General features: G+C 45.4%; 1 protein-coding gene across 2 annotated transcripts; it reads left to right on the top strand.

Moving 5' to 3' along the window:
- Positions 1–2,546: 2,546 nt before the first annotated feature.
- On the top strand, positions 2,547–15,427 carry GDI1 (GDP dissociation inhibitor 1). 2 transcript variants are annotated; one of them, XM_061614187.1, is made up of 11 exons: positions 2,547–2,800; positions 6,743–6,850; positions 7,548–7,647; positions 8,215–8,349; positions 9,309–9,507; positions 9,893–10,024; positions 10,746–10,845; positions 11,700–11,871; positions 12,436–12,580; positions 13,602–13,656; positions 13,815–15,427. In XM_061614187.1, exons 1-11 carry the CDS (start codon positions 2,756–2,758, stop codon positions 13,965–13,967), a joined length of 1,344 nt encoding a protein of 447 aa, XP_061470171.1. In that variant the 5' UTR covers positions 2,547–2,755; the 3' UTR covers positions 13,968–15,427. The 2 variants fall into 2 exon arrangements, with proteins under 2 accessions (XP_061470171.1, XP_061470170.1); XM_061614186.1 differs by lacking the exon at positions 2,547–2,800 and adding an exon at positions 3,694–3,759.
- The last annotated feature ends 1,074 nt before the right edge of the window (positions 15,428–16,501 follow it).

Raw genomic sequence — 16,501 nt, 5'->3', positions numbered from 1 at the left:
GGCAAAGAAATGGCAACTGGGTAGGTCTGCTTTGTCTTTTAATGTGACCTCCAGCGCTGATATACTACAAAAGGAAACAAACACAAGAGTGAGCTCCAGTTCCACAATTTTTCTACCCTTATGGGCCTTCCTAAGGAGCTTGGTGCTGCTGTTCTCTGATACGTTCTCTCTAATTCTCATACTAAAATGTGGTTGGAAATAAGCAGTTTCTATCCTGGTTCAGCTTGCTGTTCACAAGAGTGAACTATTGAACTACAAATCCTATTTCTCTCTCTAGATTTGGTTGCAATTGCCTTGGCTTTGTCTACTTGTGTTGCTTTTTGTATATAGCTTTGCTATGGTTCAGTGGGGCTGGTATGGCTACATTTCAGTAATCTTTAGTTCGCCAAGCTATTGTTGTTGATGACTTTCTTTAAAAAGTGAGGTGATCCACATTTCTAAAATTGTGTTAACTGAAGTAGGCATCTGGCTTGAACCCACAATAGTAACCAAGTACTCTAGACTACATGCCGAACGTTCAATCAGCTTGAGAATAATTTCTGTACTTGATTTTAGTTCCTAACAAATTGTATGCTATAGGCCATTCATTATCTGTCTGCCTCAGTGATTGTGGTTTTTGAGAACCTAAACTGAAAGGAATTAGTGTTGTCCTTTAAAATATAATAGTAATTTTCACCATTGCTATGTTATGCAAATAAAGTTTTTACATGTTGAAAGCAAAGCACTCCAATGATGGAGTGTTAGTTTCAAAATAGCCCAGTTAGAGCTAGGTACTATTAAGTGTATCATTGAGCAATTAGCATAAACTTAGTGCGTCTAAGCTTTGATGCCCATAGGATGTCCATAGAGTAGCCATTTCAATGAATATATAGAACCATTTTATCTATGATTCTGGGCTTTTACAGGAGGTGGGAAAGGCTAGCTTATGTACCAGTATAGAAGGAAGTGTACTCGCCTCATGAGACACAGAGCAGAGTGTACTTTTTAAAAAAATGCAAACCTAGATCATTTTTACAAGTTACACCATCATTGGTTTAAGGATGGAGTTTTACATATTATTGTAAACCTAAGGATATTTTGTGTATGTAAGTGGCCTGTGTAACTTGCTGTTTTCCAAATGAAAGATTCCACAATACATTAAATACCAAGTGATCTAGAAGGAAGGGTCATTCTTCTAAACAAGCTTGTAATAGCCTTTATTGTCAGAGGCCTAGGATGCTTATTTCCTTTCAAGGTGAACTTTGCTAGGAAGATTACGTGATGCAAACAATAGGGCTCTTGTCCCTTTCTGTTTGTGTTGATTCAGAAGAAAATATTATGACAGCCAAGACACCTTCCTCACTTCTACATAATTGTGAGATTATTCTTGCTACTCCGTCCCAAATTCCTTTGTTAACAGTACCAGGGAAAGTAACAAGATTGTTATTCCTCATTGCATCTCTCATGGGTGGTGGTGGTGGGCCTTTGAGCGAGGAAACTAAAAAGGCATTGTGACTTACTCCTTTTAAAAAATATATACTCTGTACCCTTCCCCACTAACATATGTTGTACAATGCCCCTCCCCTGACAAAGCTGAAGTTGGTTCCTAGTTCCCAGTTCCTTGTTTGCATGAAAGTTCAAAACACCAAAAAAGAAGAAAAGTTCACAGCTACAGCAACTCCAAAGGGAAGTTAACATGTCTCTCAACATCAAAATATATGTTGGGGTACCCCATATTGTATTGCTGTGATCTGGGTACTCTCCCTGTCAAGAACAATAAATTTATTCAATCAAAATTATCAGGCTTCTGAAATGCTCATAAATGTAAAATGATGTCATAAAAACATCAAAAATAAGTGAGTGCCCACCCAAAAATCTGCCCTCCCCTTTCCTGGAGTGTATGATTTGTCCTGGGCCAGACCAGATTTAGGGGTAGGCACCCCCAGTTACTTATTTTTTTTCTGCATGCTTTTGTCCAAAGGTTTTGCATAGATGCCCTTACCTGTGCCCTGCGCCCAGCAAAAGCTCTGGCCCAGACAGGAAACAGATGACACCTTCCCCTTTCCTAGGGTGTATGACTGACATATGTTATAACAGCACAAACTCTTAAGTGGGTAACACGCATGGAAATGAACATCCTGCCCGCAATCCTCAACGAAGCAAACCTTGGCGGAAGAATCTGCACGTCTAGAGTATAATATTGGAAGGAATTCCCTTCATCTGCGAACGTTTTAGAACAGGGTGGGATTATTTTATGGAAAGGGGGAGAAAGTAGTTTTCAGTCTTTTGACTAACAATCAAGTGGTAGGAGGAAGACAGTGAGGGGTACTTTTTCGCTTCCCCTCAAATATACAGGTTTTTTTAGACGGCCACAGGAATCCAACGGTGATATCACGGTTGCCATGTTGATGGGGGGGGTGGCCCCTGGATTTGCAAACTTCACCGCCACCACCGCCCTCCCTATAACAGAAGAAGCAGAACCGGAACTTGTTTTTTGGTGTTCTCTCTCTCTCCCGGCGCGTACGCACAAACTGGGAAGAGAAAAACTACCATCCTCCCCTGGTCTCCCCATCTCTTTCTCTTCCCCTTCCCGACATGGCGTCTTTGGCGAAGGCAAGGTGATGATGGCCATCTCGGAGGGGCGGTTCCCCCGGCGGAGAAATCCCTGTGCCGGGACTAGATTCCGGCGGAGGGATCCGGTTGGGCTGCTGGTGCTGAGGTTCCATCTTGGTTCCGCTTCGGGCGGGTGGGGGGAGGCGGCTCCGCAGCCGGCACCATGGACGAGGCCTACGACGTGATCGTGCTGGGCACTGGCCTGACCGTGAGTCCTCTTTTTCCGCTTTGCTTTGCAATCCTTTCCGCCCCGATCTCCCTTACTAGCAGTTGCCTTGCTGGTCTGCATCCCATTCTCTCTCTCCGGCACCTGTACCCCTGCCCATCTGCGGCAGCATCCCTGTCACGTCCGGGTGGGTCTCCATCGCCTCACGAACAATTCCCCGTCACCTTTCCTAACGCAACCGCGTCTAAGCTTTTCTGGTTGCAGTAATGCTGCTCCTAAAGCAGTCAAGCTCAATGCCGACCGCCATATACATGCCCGTGTGCTTGTTGTGCGTTTTACGTCTCTGCAGCTGCTGCTCACCCATCTCCTTGTTTCGCTAGCATCTCCGGCCCCGTTTTGCACCTGTCCCCCTCCGTCCTGAACTGCAGGTGTTACTTCCCTTCATGCTTCGCCCAGTCCTTCGGGCACCCCAGCAACCTAACGGGTGGTGCGTTTTGCTCCATTGCAACTCTTCTGATGCAACGCGATGCCATCAGCCGTTTCTGAAAGTGGGAAATGATAGGTACCAGATGCATGCATCCTTCCCGGCCTGTTATCACTGCAGGTGCCAAACTTTGGGTTACCAAACACATCAACCGCCTACAGTTGCTGTGTCTTTAATAGTGGCTTTATAAGCAGGGGATCCTGTTTATGTCTTTGAGGTGAAAAGCTTCTCCTCCTGGCTAAAGACCAGGTCTGTGTGTTTCTGGTCGGTTAGCAACCATGCCCTATTTACATCTCAATAAAGGGAGGAAGGGGCAATGGCATTGCTGCAGTTCCCATGCTCTGTATGTGCCCCCTTCAACAGCATTTCAGTCTCCCCCCCCCCTCATGTAGCCATTTAACTGTACAGTACTTCTAAATCCTGCAGTCCCAGTGTGAACAGCATACTCCATTGGCATCCAAGGTTGATGAGGCTTAAGCACAAGGTGCTGAGTATCTTCCTAGCTACTGCAGATAAGGTGTGTATTTATCTTATTGCAAAACTGAACAGTATACCTTTCATCTTCTGTATGCAATTCTCTGGATCCTCCAATCAGTGCAGCCGCCTGGCAGTTTTTCCCACTCTAAACATTTTAACTGTATATAAAAATGTCCTCTGCTAATGGAAACACTTCTCCTGGTTTTTTTAGGAAGTACGGTAGCATAGACTGCATTGCCCCATGCAAATCCTTGCAGTCTAGGAAGCATATATTGTTTCTATCTTGCAGTCCCTGTTAAGATTCTTCTTCTTCTTTCCCTTATAAGCCTCCTTGGCACCCCTGTGCCTTCTCTCTGTATCAGCTCAGCTTTGGGTCATCCAGTCTTCGGCAGAACGGAATTAACTTGTGTTTCTCCTGAAATGAAATCACTTTCTCTCTGCGCAGTGTCCCTGGGAATGACCAGACAGGGGAAAGTTAACTGTCCCCCAGTACTGCAGCATGAGATTTCCTGTTCTGGAAACCAATGTAGGCACCTCTTTCTGACCACAACTGGTGGCTTGAAGCCCCTCTTTTGTATAAGTAGGATGACTTTCTACAGATTACTTGTGTTTTGCAGAACTTACCTTCTACCTTATCTCTTCTCTAGGAATGTCGAAGGAATACAGATTTCAGTTTGGCATCTTTCCAAGCTATTCCCTTCTTTTTCTTACATTTCCAGGCCCTAGAGTGGAGAGCACCATTTACTCTGTCCTGTTCATGCTGTGTGCCCCCCCCCATTATAATTTGGTGGAACAGTGCTTTCTGACTCATTCCATGCACACATACACAGCTTCTTGTCAATCTCCTGCCTGAACCCCTGTCTGGTAGAGGCTAAAGGGGATTTATCCTAGAAAACACCTTATACCAGATCATATCATTGGAATGATTATTGGTCTAGTTCAGCAACGTCTGCTCACTGACTGGTAGGTGCTCTCTAGGGTTTCAGAGAAGTCTTTCCTAGCTCTAACTAGAGATGCCAGGCAGGGATTGGACCGGGAATCTTTTGTATGCAAAACATGTGCTCCTCCACTGAGCTCTGACCTTTCACTCTGGAGCCAGTTTATTTCTGTGTTGTGGAGCAGGAACCTGTTGAGAAAAAACATTATCCTCTGTCCCACCTAGTATATGTTCTCCTGACCTTTATCCCCCATAACAGGCTTGTCCTTAGTTGAATTCAAACTGATATAACTTGAGAAGTCATTCATCCCCTTGTGGCAAGCAGGCTGCCCTCTCTTTTTCCCACTCCTAATGCACTAACAGTAAACTCATATAAACTTATTTTGGGGGAAGCCATGGCATTTTAATTGTCATGGGCTCTGCCAAAAAATCCTTGGAGCTATTACTTAGTGAAGGTGTTTACATAAGTATTCTTTGTTACTGTCTGGTCGCTGCTTGTAGAAGTTCCTTGAGGGGGAGGGAATAACTACTCAACCAGTTTCAAGTGCGCAATATAGATGTACCCTCAGGGCTTTTTCAAACAACCAGTTTAGAACACAATGTGCAGTTAATATTAATTTGGATCTTGGTCCACAAGACACCTTAATTAATGGAAACATTTCTATTTTGGGGGTCACCCACTGTTTTCCCTGCACTCAAAACAGCAATTTATTCTTCCAAGGCAATGCAATTCTTTCTACAGCTAGTGAGGATTGTGGTTTGGAGCATGTGTGAAGTTGCATGAATGTCACAGTGTGACATCACTAATAACAAATGACAATTCCCATGCACCCAGCTAAGAATGCCTATGCCAGATTTGACTGATGGTTAGAGAACTTGCATGGAGCTGAAACATAAAACCTGTTCTTGCATTCCACTGGCTAATGCCCCTCTTTCTGCCACCCCCTTTTCTCTCTTTCCCTCATCTCCCAGCAAATTGCTTGGGAAGGAACCTATTATTCTTACAAGAGAGCTGGCTTGCTTGCAGAAGGTGTTTTTCTCTTCATTCTTCCATTGCTCTATCTATTTTGTCCCCCCTTTTCTACAGTCTCTACTCCCCCCTTCCACCTGCATAAAATTAGACTCAAGGTTGCCCATCCCTGCTTTGCAGGAACAGCATGACTGCCCTCTCCTGTGGCTGAATCCTCTGGTAACTGAAGTAATTTTGGATGGCTGAAATCATGTGTGAGATTATACAGGAAGTTTGCATCTGGCCTGCACTTCTCCAAGGAATTGGTGGAACTGACATGTGATTTTAGTTATCCAGATGTTACCCGAGTGGTGTGGGAACCAACCACTCTCTCTGATAACATAAGGTTGTTAATTTCAAAGTGTAAAATATCTCCTTGTGAGCTTCCTTCTTTCTCCCTCTCCCATCCATGCATTCACTTGCCTAATTGCAGCCAGTCTTTAGACTTTGCCTTGGGTCTTTACTATAGCTGTAAGCTGTTGAAGTGAAACCAAAAAGAGCATTTTACAGACAGCCTTAAAACTTAGTTTTGGCCCTGTGTCAAGCCATAGCAACTGCTTGTCAGTTTCACCTTAACTGTCTGTAGCTGAAATCCCAAGGCATGCTCTCTCTATATATATATTGCTGATTCTCCCTGGAGAAGGTTTCTCAGACTGCCTTGAGACCAGTTTCTGTTCCCGTGCCAGCTCCCCACTTTGTAACTGAGCACCCCTGTCTCCTGGTTTGGAGCACACACTGGGTTGGCATGGGGAGATAACTTCAAGCTTCCCCCTCCCCCTTCCTACACACAGAAATGTTCTGTGTACTGAATATCAATCTATTGAGTTTGATTTGGGACCTCCAGGACTATACTGTAAAGTGGGTGGGGCACCCGTGACCCTTTGAATGCTCAGGAATAACAATTCCCATGATCCCTGCCCATTGGCTATGCTGCTGTGGCTGATGGGAACTGGAATGCAATAACATGTGAAGGACCACAGGTTCCCCAGTCCTTCTGTGAAAGTAGCAATGCAGTGGGGGTACACTTTGAATTGAATCATGTAGGGAATCCATAACCCTGTCCACCTTCTGTCCTAGGAATGTATTCTTTCAGGCATCATGTCTGTGAATGGCAAGAAGGTCTTGCACATGGACCGGAATCCATACTATGGGGGTGAGAGCTCATCAATTACCCCCCTGGAAGAGGTGAGGGGGCAAGTGATACTGGGTGTGTGTTTATGCCTGTGTTGGAACAGATCTAAGAGGCAATGTAGTATGGCTAAGAATGCATGCTGGAAAATTTCCCATTTCCAATCTCTCCCTGGCCATAAACTCAATAGAGCCCTTTTGCCAAGGCATTCTCTGTTTGCTTCAGTCCTCCATCTTCAGGAAGGGTGTAATTCTAACGTTCTTGTAAGGGTCACTGAGATAATGTACTTGAAGCACTTTGAACAACTCAGAAAAAGTGCTATATAAATAATAAATAGTAGTGTTACTCAGTTATGCAATTTTCACATTTCACAAAATCCTTCAGGCCGTATGTCTGTCAACAGCACATGAAAGGTGAAATTAACATTAGCATCCCAAGTCTGGTGCCAAAGCACTGTATAAGTGTTTAGCAGATAGTAGCATCCTTGTACTTGGGTGCCTGGAAAGTAGGAGCAATGCGTACAATAAAGTGAGTTTGGGGCTCTGGGGCTCTGTGCCTATAGCCAGGGAGAACCAATCAGAGGAAGTGGCTGTGGGTTTTTTTAGTCTCCTAGGAGAGGTAGCAACATTTCTCTGGCTGATACAGCAGAGATAGTTTCTTCTCCTATATTTGGGTTTCACTGATGCGTTGTGTTACCTATTAGCATAAGTATATTCTAATTGAAATGCCCAGTCTGATTTTCTCTACCACCAGCTCTACAAGCGCTTTGAGATTGCTGATGGTCCCCCTGAATCTATGGGCCGTGGCCGGGACTGGAATGTTGACCTTATCCCCAAATTCCTCATGGCCAATGGTAAGTTCAGTTCCTTGTAGTGTTTTGGTCTGTTTGCCAGAGATGTGATACGTTTTACTCAAAGAGGAGTGAGATGAGTGAAGAATTACTGTAGGACAATCTGCAGTGGCATACAGCAGGCCCATATAATAGCATCATGAGATGCATTCATGCATTGGAGTGGTCCAGGACTTTGCATATCATTGATGGGTGCTGATGAACAAGTATCCAAACATGGTTTTCTGCAGTCTGTCTCTCGCATCCCACAGCTCTACCTGTAGGTGCCACACCTAGCTTTTCATCTCCTTCTCGCACCTCCTCGTTTCTTGTGAACTTTTGTACTGGGTATATTTTATTTTACTACATTTATATTCTGGACTTTTTGCATCATGGAACCAAAGAATGTGGTTCCCAGAGGTCACCCATCCAAACACTGATGAGACCCAGACCTCTTTTGCTTCAGGAAGGTAGTGGATCTTATGCATCTTCAGACCATACCTTGGGATCCATATATAATGCACTCCCTACCTACGGTGGCAGGTAGAAGGGCTCCAGGGGCTGAAATGAGGTTTTTCTTCTCCCATATAGGCCAGCTGGTGAAAATGTTACTGTATACAGAAGTGACACGCTATCTAGACTTCAAGGTGGTAGAGGGCAGCTTTGTATACAAGGCAGGAAAGATCTACAAGGTGCCGTCAACTGAGACAGAGGCTCTAGCATCCAGTAAGTGAGCCCACTGAATGCAAAATTCTACTCTGGGATATTTGTATCCATACTTATCTGCATTTTTTATTTTCAAATTCATATCCTGTTTTATAATCCAGTAATGGAACCTTGGAAAGCAAGCAAAACATACAGTCTTAAATAGCTATAAAACAATTAAAACCATAATGATGACATTTGTAAGATCATCCTAATACCTGAGCCACATATTTTTCCCCTTCGGAATTAAAGCTGGAGGCACACTTCAAACTTTACACCTGAAAAAAGTTTACTTTTAGAGAACTGCCTGACCTCGGAGGAGCCCACGCCATGTGTGTCTGTATGACTCACTACTATGGATATGCCTCCATTGAGGGAGAGGTAATTCTACTGCATCTCCATGTCAGGAGTGACTGACAGATCAAAATCACACCTGATGTAGAGATATGGCAGAACTTCCCACTCCCAGAAGATGCCAATTGGAAGGAGGCAAAGTCAGAGCAGCTAATTGGGCAGATTTGTACTGGGCAGCCTTCTCTGTGGGTGGGGGCTTGGGCTAACAGAAGCCTTTTGATTATTTAACCCACATTATTTATTGCCATGCACAGTTTGCAAGACGAGTCCTTGGGATACAGTGGCCTGCCTAAAAAGAAACATTTCTGTCATATTTTATTCATGCCAAGTCCTGCAGTCCAGGTAGTGACTTGATGCTAATCCTTACATGTTCCCAGACCCAGAGACACCACTTTTCTCTGAGCTTGGAAGGAGAACAGGGGCTCCCTCTCTCTCCCTCCTTCCCTTGAAGATGGTATGCTTGTCCTCTGTTGCTGGCACTGTTACCCAAGAACCTTTTAGCTGGGGATACCAGGGATTGAACTTGGTCCCAACTTGTGCCCTGCCATTGAGCTAGGGCCCTGGTAACTCAGTGTGACTCTGCAGAGTGCTGTTGCCAGTCCAACTCATCTTCCCTTCTCCTTCAGATCTCATGGGCATGTTTGAGAAGCGGCGCTTCCGTAAGTTCCTGGTGTTCGTGGCAAACTTTGATGACAATGACCCGAAGACATTGGAAGGGGTGGATCCTCGCAACACCACCATGCGAGAAGTCTATCGACGTTTTGACCTGGGCCAGGATGTCATTGACTTCACAGGTCATGCCCTGGCACTTTACCGCACTGATGAGTGAGTGACTGATCTTAAACCGTCCTTCTGACATATAGCCCAGCTTTCTCCATGCCACTTAATTTCTGATTATGCAACCATGCTGTGTCCCTTGGTTCTTTTAACAGCCTCTTGCTGATGGATAGGTCAACTGAGAGTGACCCGGTGGATAGTCTGATATCCTTTTCACACTAGCCTGGTGGGCTTTCGGGCAGGGGGAGAGAATCCAAGGAAAGCCCATATGAAACAATTAAGGATTATTTTTTTTAAGGCAGTCGACTGTTGGGTCCCTCAGGCAAACAAGACAGCCCTAGTGTGTCACCTAGGAAATTCCCTATTGCCATGTCTGCCCTATCTGCTGTTCACTCTGGGTGGGGCTGAGGCAGGCTGTTTTCTCTTTCCACAGTTACTTGGATCAGCCCTGTTTGGAAACCATCAATCGCATCAAACTCTACAGTGAATCCCTGGCCCGCTATGGGAAGAGTCCCTATCTCTACCCACTTTACGGTCTGGGTGAGCTACCCCAGGGTTTTGCCAGGTACTTCATCTCCTAGGGAAGCAAGGGTGTAGGGCAACTCCTTCCTTTGATCCACTCCTCATCCTGGGGCCAGTAGAAAGAAATGACATTGAGCCTGGCTGCTAGTTATCCATGCTGACCTATTCCTTCTGCCTCCCCTAAATTCTGTTCCAAAATATTGAGGCTCTGAGCTTTACACATGAGCGGCTCAAATAAGTTATATGCAAACTTCAAAAATGTATATGCTTTATTTTGAACACTATATCTGAAATTTTGTGGAATTCTCATTTTTGTTAATCGTTGCTTGCAACAGAAGTGGACAGAGGAGAGCCTGTGATGGAGGGTGATGGAGACATTTCCATTTTTCTGTACAAGGGGAGCTGAATGTTACTTCAAAGGAGAAACAAATACACATGAGGAGCACAGAAGCTGTACTCCTTGGTCACTTTTTTGTAGATCCTGTCTGCATGCTTTTACAAACATAAGAAGTGGGCAGTACTTAAAAAAAAAAGTATAAAGACTCTCAGGAAATGAAATTGTATTTAATAGCAGTCACAGAAAGAAAGCACTTCTGATACTATTGTGCTGGATTAAAGGAAGATGAAAACAATGGGAAATGGATTCTTACATGTTTTGGCAAAATAGCTCTGCACTTGTTGCTGAACTGTGCAGTGTGTGTTTGGGATGGGGGGGGAGTGGTCTTGTCAGTGCCCTTCACCACCCACCCTCCTCATCCCCTCAGGCTCAGCGCTATATACGGTGGCACCTACATGCTCAATAAGCCAGTGGATGAGATTGTCATGGAAGGCGGCAAGGTCATTGGGGTCAAATCGGAAGGCGAGGTGAGAATGGAAAGCTGTCATTTTCACCCATATGTGGCCAAGAGCCTGGGAAGGAGATGTCTCAAGTTACGTCCAGAAATTGCTCCTAGGAGCAATGGTGCTGGGAAGTCTGCTCTTCAGAGTATCTGGCTTTTAAAGAGGTACTTCCTGATTCAAGGACTTGGGATACCATTGCTATTGCTAAAGAGTCCACTCTTTCCCTGCCTCGTGCTAATTCTGCTAGTCCATGTGGATTGGCAGCAGTTGGAATGGGGAATCATCCCTTCTTCTGCCTTGTCTAGCCATATCTTTGGCTAGTTGCTTTTAATATGGGGGGCAGATTCAATCATGAGATTCCTCCCAATGCAGTCTGAGATGGTGCAACCCAGCAAAAGCTTGCTTTGCATGACACTTCTGTGGCATACCCTGCCAGCTTGAACCAGGTCAAGAGACATGGGCAAGGGCAAAGATGGGAAAACTTCAGACTCCTGTTTTTTCCTTGAACCCCCAGAGGTCCACAAACCAGAACCAAAGGTGCAAACTAGTGGCTTAGAGGGATGGGCATAGTTTTAGAAGTATAGAACAAGACACCCCTGACCACATGCACAGGAATTTGTTTTCAGCATCAGAACTGAGCTTGAAGTCCTTTCATACAAAAATCCACTCCTGGCTTCCCCTCAAGATTTCTTCAATTCAGCAGCCTAATTTAGAGGAGGGAGAGCATTTTGTTGCTGTTTACATTATTGCTTGGAATTTATATACCATCTTTCTGCCAACTTGGGGTCGTTTGAACCTATAACTGCATGGAGTAATATCCAGGGAAGGCTCCGGCTCTCCCAGTGACCCTCCTGATAATGTTTACTCTCCGACTCCAGGTGGCACGCTGCAAACAACTGATCTGCGACCCCAGCTATGTGCCAGATCGAGTGCGCCCAGCAGGGAAGGTTGTGCGTGTCATCTGTATTCTGAGCCACCCTATCCGTGGCACCAATGATGCCAACTCCTGTCAAATCATCATCCCCCAAAACCAAGTGGGACGCAAGTCTGGTGAGTGCAGATGGATATGGGGCTCTGGAGATGGGACTGAGTTGGGGAAATGGGGGTGGGTGGGCAGGAATTTACTGTTTCAGGGGCTTCTTCCACAGTATGGTATACAGCAGCAATGGGGAACCTGTGACCCCTCCAGTTGTTGTTAGACTATAACTCCCAACATCCCTGACTATTGGCCGTGCTGGGTTGATGGAAGTTGGAGTCCAAGAACAGAGGGCCATGGACTCCCTGTCTCTGGTACATAGTGTATCAAGTGCCTTAGAATTCTTGCATCTTTTCCAATTCCACACCTTGCATCAACTCTGTGAACTAGGATAGCCAAAGTGAACATCATGGTGGGCCAAATGATTTCATCCAGGGGCTACACTGACTAGCACTAACTCCAGGGTTTCAGACAGGAGACTTTTCAGCTACTGAGCTACGACCCTTCCCTTTAGTATCCAAAACATGCACTCATCCTCTGATGTCCGTTATAGGTTGGTGTTGGCTTGATGTGGTGGCTACTTGGTTTGGGCTGTTTTCTTCAAGGCTTCTGACCTGTTCCTTCACCTCCTCACCCAGATATCTATGTCTGCCTGATCTCCTCTGCCCACAACGTGGCTGCCCAGGGCAAGTACATAGCAATTGCCAGCACTACTGTGGAGACGGAGTCTCCTGAGAATGAGGTGCAGCCAGCCCTCGAACTGCTTGAACCTATTGACCAAAAGTGAGTAGGGCAGGGGAAAGCACAAGAGGGAGAGAGCCAGTCTCTTGGATTATGGTTATGATGATCATTATTATCTTCTGCCCTTCACCAGCAGGTCCCAGGGCAGGTGGTGGTGATGATGATGTTTGCCTAAAACAATTTCCTGACTATAGTTCAAAATCTAAAAGGATAGGGAATGGACACATACAACACATGCAATAGGGATGCAATGAAACAAATACCGGCAAATAGTTGGGCACAGCTGCATTTCATTCAAGACAGTTAAAGATGAGCATTCTAGCAGATTTTCCACATAGGATTAAGAAGGCAAGCCTAGCCTAAGGAAAAAAGATGTGGCAAGCTTGTATTTGGACTAACACTTCAGAATGCAGGTGAATTCTCACATGATTGACTGTTGCTCCATATCTTAAAAGATTATGGCAGGAAAGAGATTCTAGCCTAGTCACCCCTTAACACATTACTTTCCTCATGTGAGCCCAACTTGCAGTCTGGAGCGGTTCAGTCAACCACTCCAAGTCATAAGTTTACCATTCATCCGTGAGAACTAGGCCTCGGACTAGAGTAAGAAAACAGTTTAACAAAGAAAAATGAATCAGAATATAAAGTAAAATACAGGGGATAGAGAGATGCAAGGTTACAGAGAGATTTTAAAACAGGGGTTTATATTGTATTTGATAAAGGCTGAGATAAATTACAGGGGCGGGCTGCTGAATCTTCTGGAGTGGGAAGAAGATGAGGCTGTGAAACCGGAGCTTTGGAGCTAGAGATAGATGGTAGATCTCCAGAGCTGAAAGTCGTTTCAGAAACAGATCATTGCTGGTATATATACAGAACACATTTTTGCCTATAGTAAACCGAGTTTGAAGGTTTCTCTGTTATTTCAGAAACCCTCAAAACCTGTTTCACTAGAAGCAACAGAGTGGCAAAAGCAGTATTATGAGGAGTGAAACCTGCCTCAAATCTCTTTCAACTCTCTTAGGCTGAAAGACAAACTTTCTTACGCATATTTCTTTTTTTATAGGTTTGTGGCCATCAGTGACATATATGAACCCACTGATGATGGAACGGAAAGTCAGGTGAGATTCCCCAATATATCTGCTAGTCCAAAGTGTTTCGGTAAAGGGAGAGCATTCTCATGTGGTCCATAGCTGGCTTTGGAGAGGATCCTAGCATCTCTCTCTTCCATGCTCATCTTATGTATCTGTGTCTTTCTTGCCTCCTTTTCCTCCTGCAGGTATTCTGCTCACGTTCATATGATGCCACCACCCATTTTGAGACAACATGTGATGACATCAAAGACATCTACCGGCGCATGGCTGGGGCTCCCTTTGACTTTGAGAGCATGAAACGGCGCCAGAATGATGTCTTCGGCGAGGATGAGCAGTGACCTCTCTCCTTCTCTTCCCTCCCCATCCCCACCCTCCCTGGGTTTTCCCCATGCAAGGGACCATACTCCCACTAGGGTAGGGACTGGCGTTACCCTGCACCTGACCTGAGACTGGCTCTTCCTCCAAATCCTCATTCAGCCATGCCTCACTTCTCCTACTGAGACCAGTTCCCTTAACCCACAGGGATAAAAGACATTGCCACTTTATTTTTCCTCCTCGCACCACCCCCAGATCTTTTTGCCTACAAGAAACAGATTCCCCCATTTTGAGATTAGATCAAAGTCGGTGTAACCAAAATCCTTTGGGGACCAACCTCTTAAGTTCCTTCCAGTGCCTGCAGGGACTTGGGGTCAAGCTATGTACTGTATGCAGTTGCATGAAGTTAACCTCCTGAAAGCTGCCACCCTCTAGGAAAAAGCAGTTTTGGATTGGGCTGATTTGGCATACTCTTCTGCTGCAGCTGCTGCCCACTGCATGCTCGTAGGGATAGCAATGTATCTGAAAGCGAGCAGAATTAAGCACACTAGTCACTTTTCCACTTGGCCTGTCACAAACCAATTCTCCCTTAGAAAAAGCAGACATCCAGGGTTTAAAAGCATACAGTTGTAGGGAGCATGTTGTTTGGCCTTTCTTCCTGCTGCTAATCTCAAACTTTGCTCATGTTTTACACTAGACAGACTTCGCCGTTTTCTCTCCCCCATCAGCACCCCTATTATCATCTGTGTCTCACAATTTCCCCCTTTCTCATCCCACTTCTGCTCCCAGTGAATTGGCTTGCTGCTTCACTTGTGACGGACCTTCTTCCTCCTTGCCCCCCCCTCACTTATAATCAGCCCTCCTTCCTTTCCTTGTTCATCCTGATCATGGTGTAAATCTTCATTTCTGCATACTGAGAAGAGGCTGGAATGCCTACCACTACATTAGGAGGATGTGGGGCATGAAGAGCCACTCCAGACCATCTCTTCCCACACGTTGCCCCCTAGCCAGTCCCACGCCCTCCCACCCCCACCTTGCCACTTCAGTTTCCCACAAGCCTTTCTGTCTGTCTTGTGTCTATTTTGTCCCCTCAATTCCCTCTTAGTTCCATTAGCCTAAAGTGGGGGAAGATTTGTGTGTGTGTGTGTGTGTGTGTGTGTCTCGTGTGCTGGACATAGGGACAGGGTGGTGGTTCTGTCCCCCTTCCACTTGCTGCCACCTGCTGTAACTTATTGTAACTTATTAATGAAGCAGGTCAAACTTTTGTTGATACTCCTGATAATTAACGAGGTTTGGATGGGGGACGGTTAGGCCCTGGCATGTGCAGAGGCCTGGGGCCTGGTTTTGTGTCAGGGGCTTCCTTTATGCCCGAAGCAGGCTTTAAGGTTAACAATCTGTCTGTAACCCTAGGGGGTATGAGGGGTCACTTCCCTCCACCCCACAGCTGCTCAGTTGTCTCAAGATAATAAATTCACTTAGTCTATCTCTGGTTCTTATCTGGTACTGCTGCCATGGGAATGAGAGGAAAGGGACTTATGCCTGGACCAAAGCAGAGTGGTGCTGTTTATAGAGAAAATACCTTGTCAAACTCAGGAGTTGGACAAAAAAGTATCATCTGAAAAAGAGATGGAGTGATGAAAATGTTGGAGAAGTACCACAACTTTGGAAAGGAATACCTCTATGATAGAGTCCAGGGTCCCATGAACCATAAAGCTTGAATTTTGTTTTAACTCACATGGCTTACTCTGGTTGTAGATTTTCACATCATTTACTTTTTCCTGTTGATTAGGCTCAATTTTTCAATGATTTTGGAAAGAGATTTTAAGGGTTAAACAAGGAAAGTGATTGCTATTTAGGAAACTGGCTGTGGGAGTTGATCAGATTATTCATGTATTTTCTAGTCTTCCTTTGTGTCACCAAGGGCTAAAGCAGAGAATTGCAGAATTTAGCAAAATGCTGCCCTTATCCTATAAGCTGTATCTAGGAGGTAGATCTTTGGCCTAATATATCTCCCATCTACCTTGGGGCAAGGCCCTTTGGCCAGCTGGTTTATGGCACTTTCCTCTTGGAGCCGAAATTGTTTGCCACCTGCCCTCTTGACTTTTGCCCATCCTGGCTGCTGAGAACTAGCCATAGGGGAATGACTGGGTGGGTCCAGAAAGTGATTAATACTTTGCTGAAGGAGGGGGAGGTACCATCTGCCTTGAAGGAGGTGGTGGTACATCCCCTCCTTAAGAAGACTGCCCTGGACCCAGAAGTGTTAAACAACTATCACCCAGTAGCAAATACCCCCTTTTTGGGCAAGGTGGTTGAGAAAGGTGGTGGCAGTCCAACTTCAAGCATGCTTGGAGGAAACAGATTACTTAGATCTGGTCCAGTCTGGCTTCAGGCCTGGCCATTGCAATGAAACTGCCTTGGTCACCCTGGTTGATGACATTTGTCGGGAGAGAAATGGGGGAATGTGACCCTGTTCGTTCTCCTTGGTCTCTCAGCGGCTTTTGATACTGTTGACCATGGTATCCTTCTGGAAGTTCTTGGGGAGGTGGGGATTGGAGGC

This window comes from Rhineura floridana, chromosome 3, assembly GCF_030035675.1.
Source record: "Rhineura floridana isolate rRhiFlo1 chromosome 3, rRhiFlo1.hap2, whole genome shotgun sequence".
NCBI classification, from domain to species: domain Eukaryota; kingdom Metazoa; phylum Chordata; class Lepidosauria; order Squamata; family Rhineuridae; genus Rhineura; species Rhineura floridana.
Note: the sequence above shows the minus strand (reverse complement) of the source record. Positions and strands in the feature narration are given on the sequence as shown.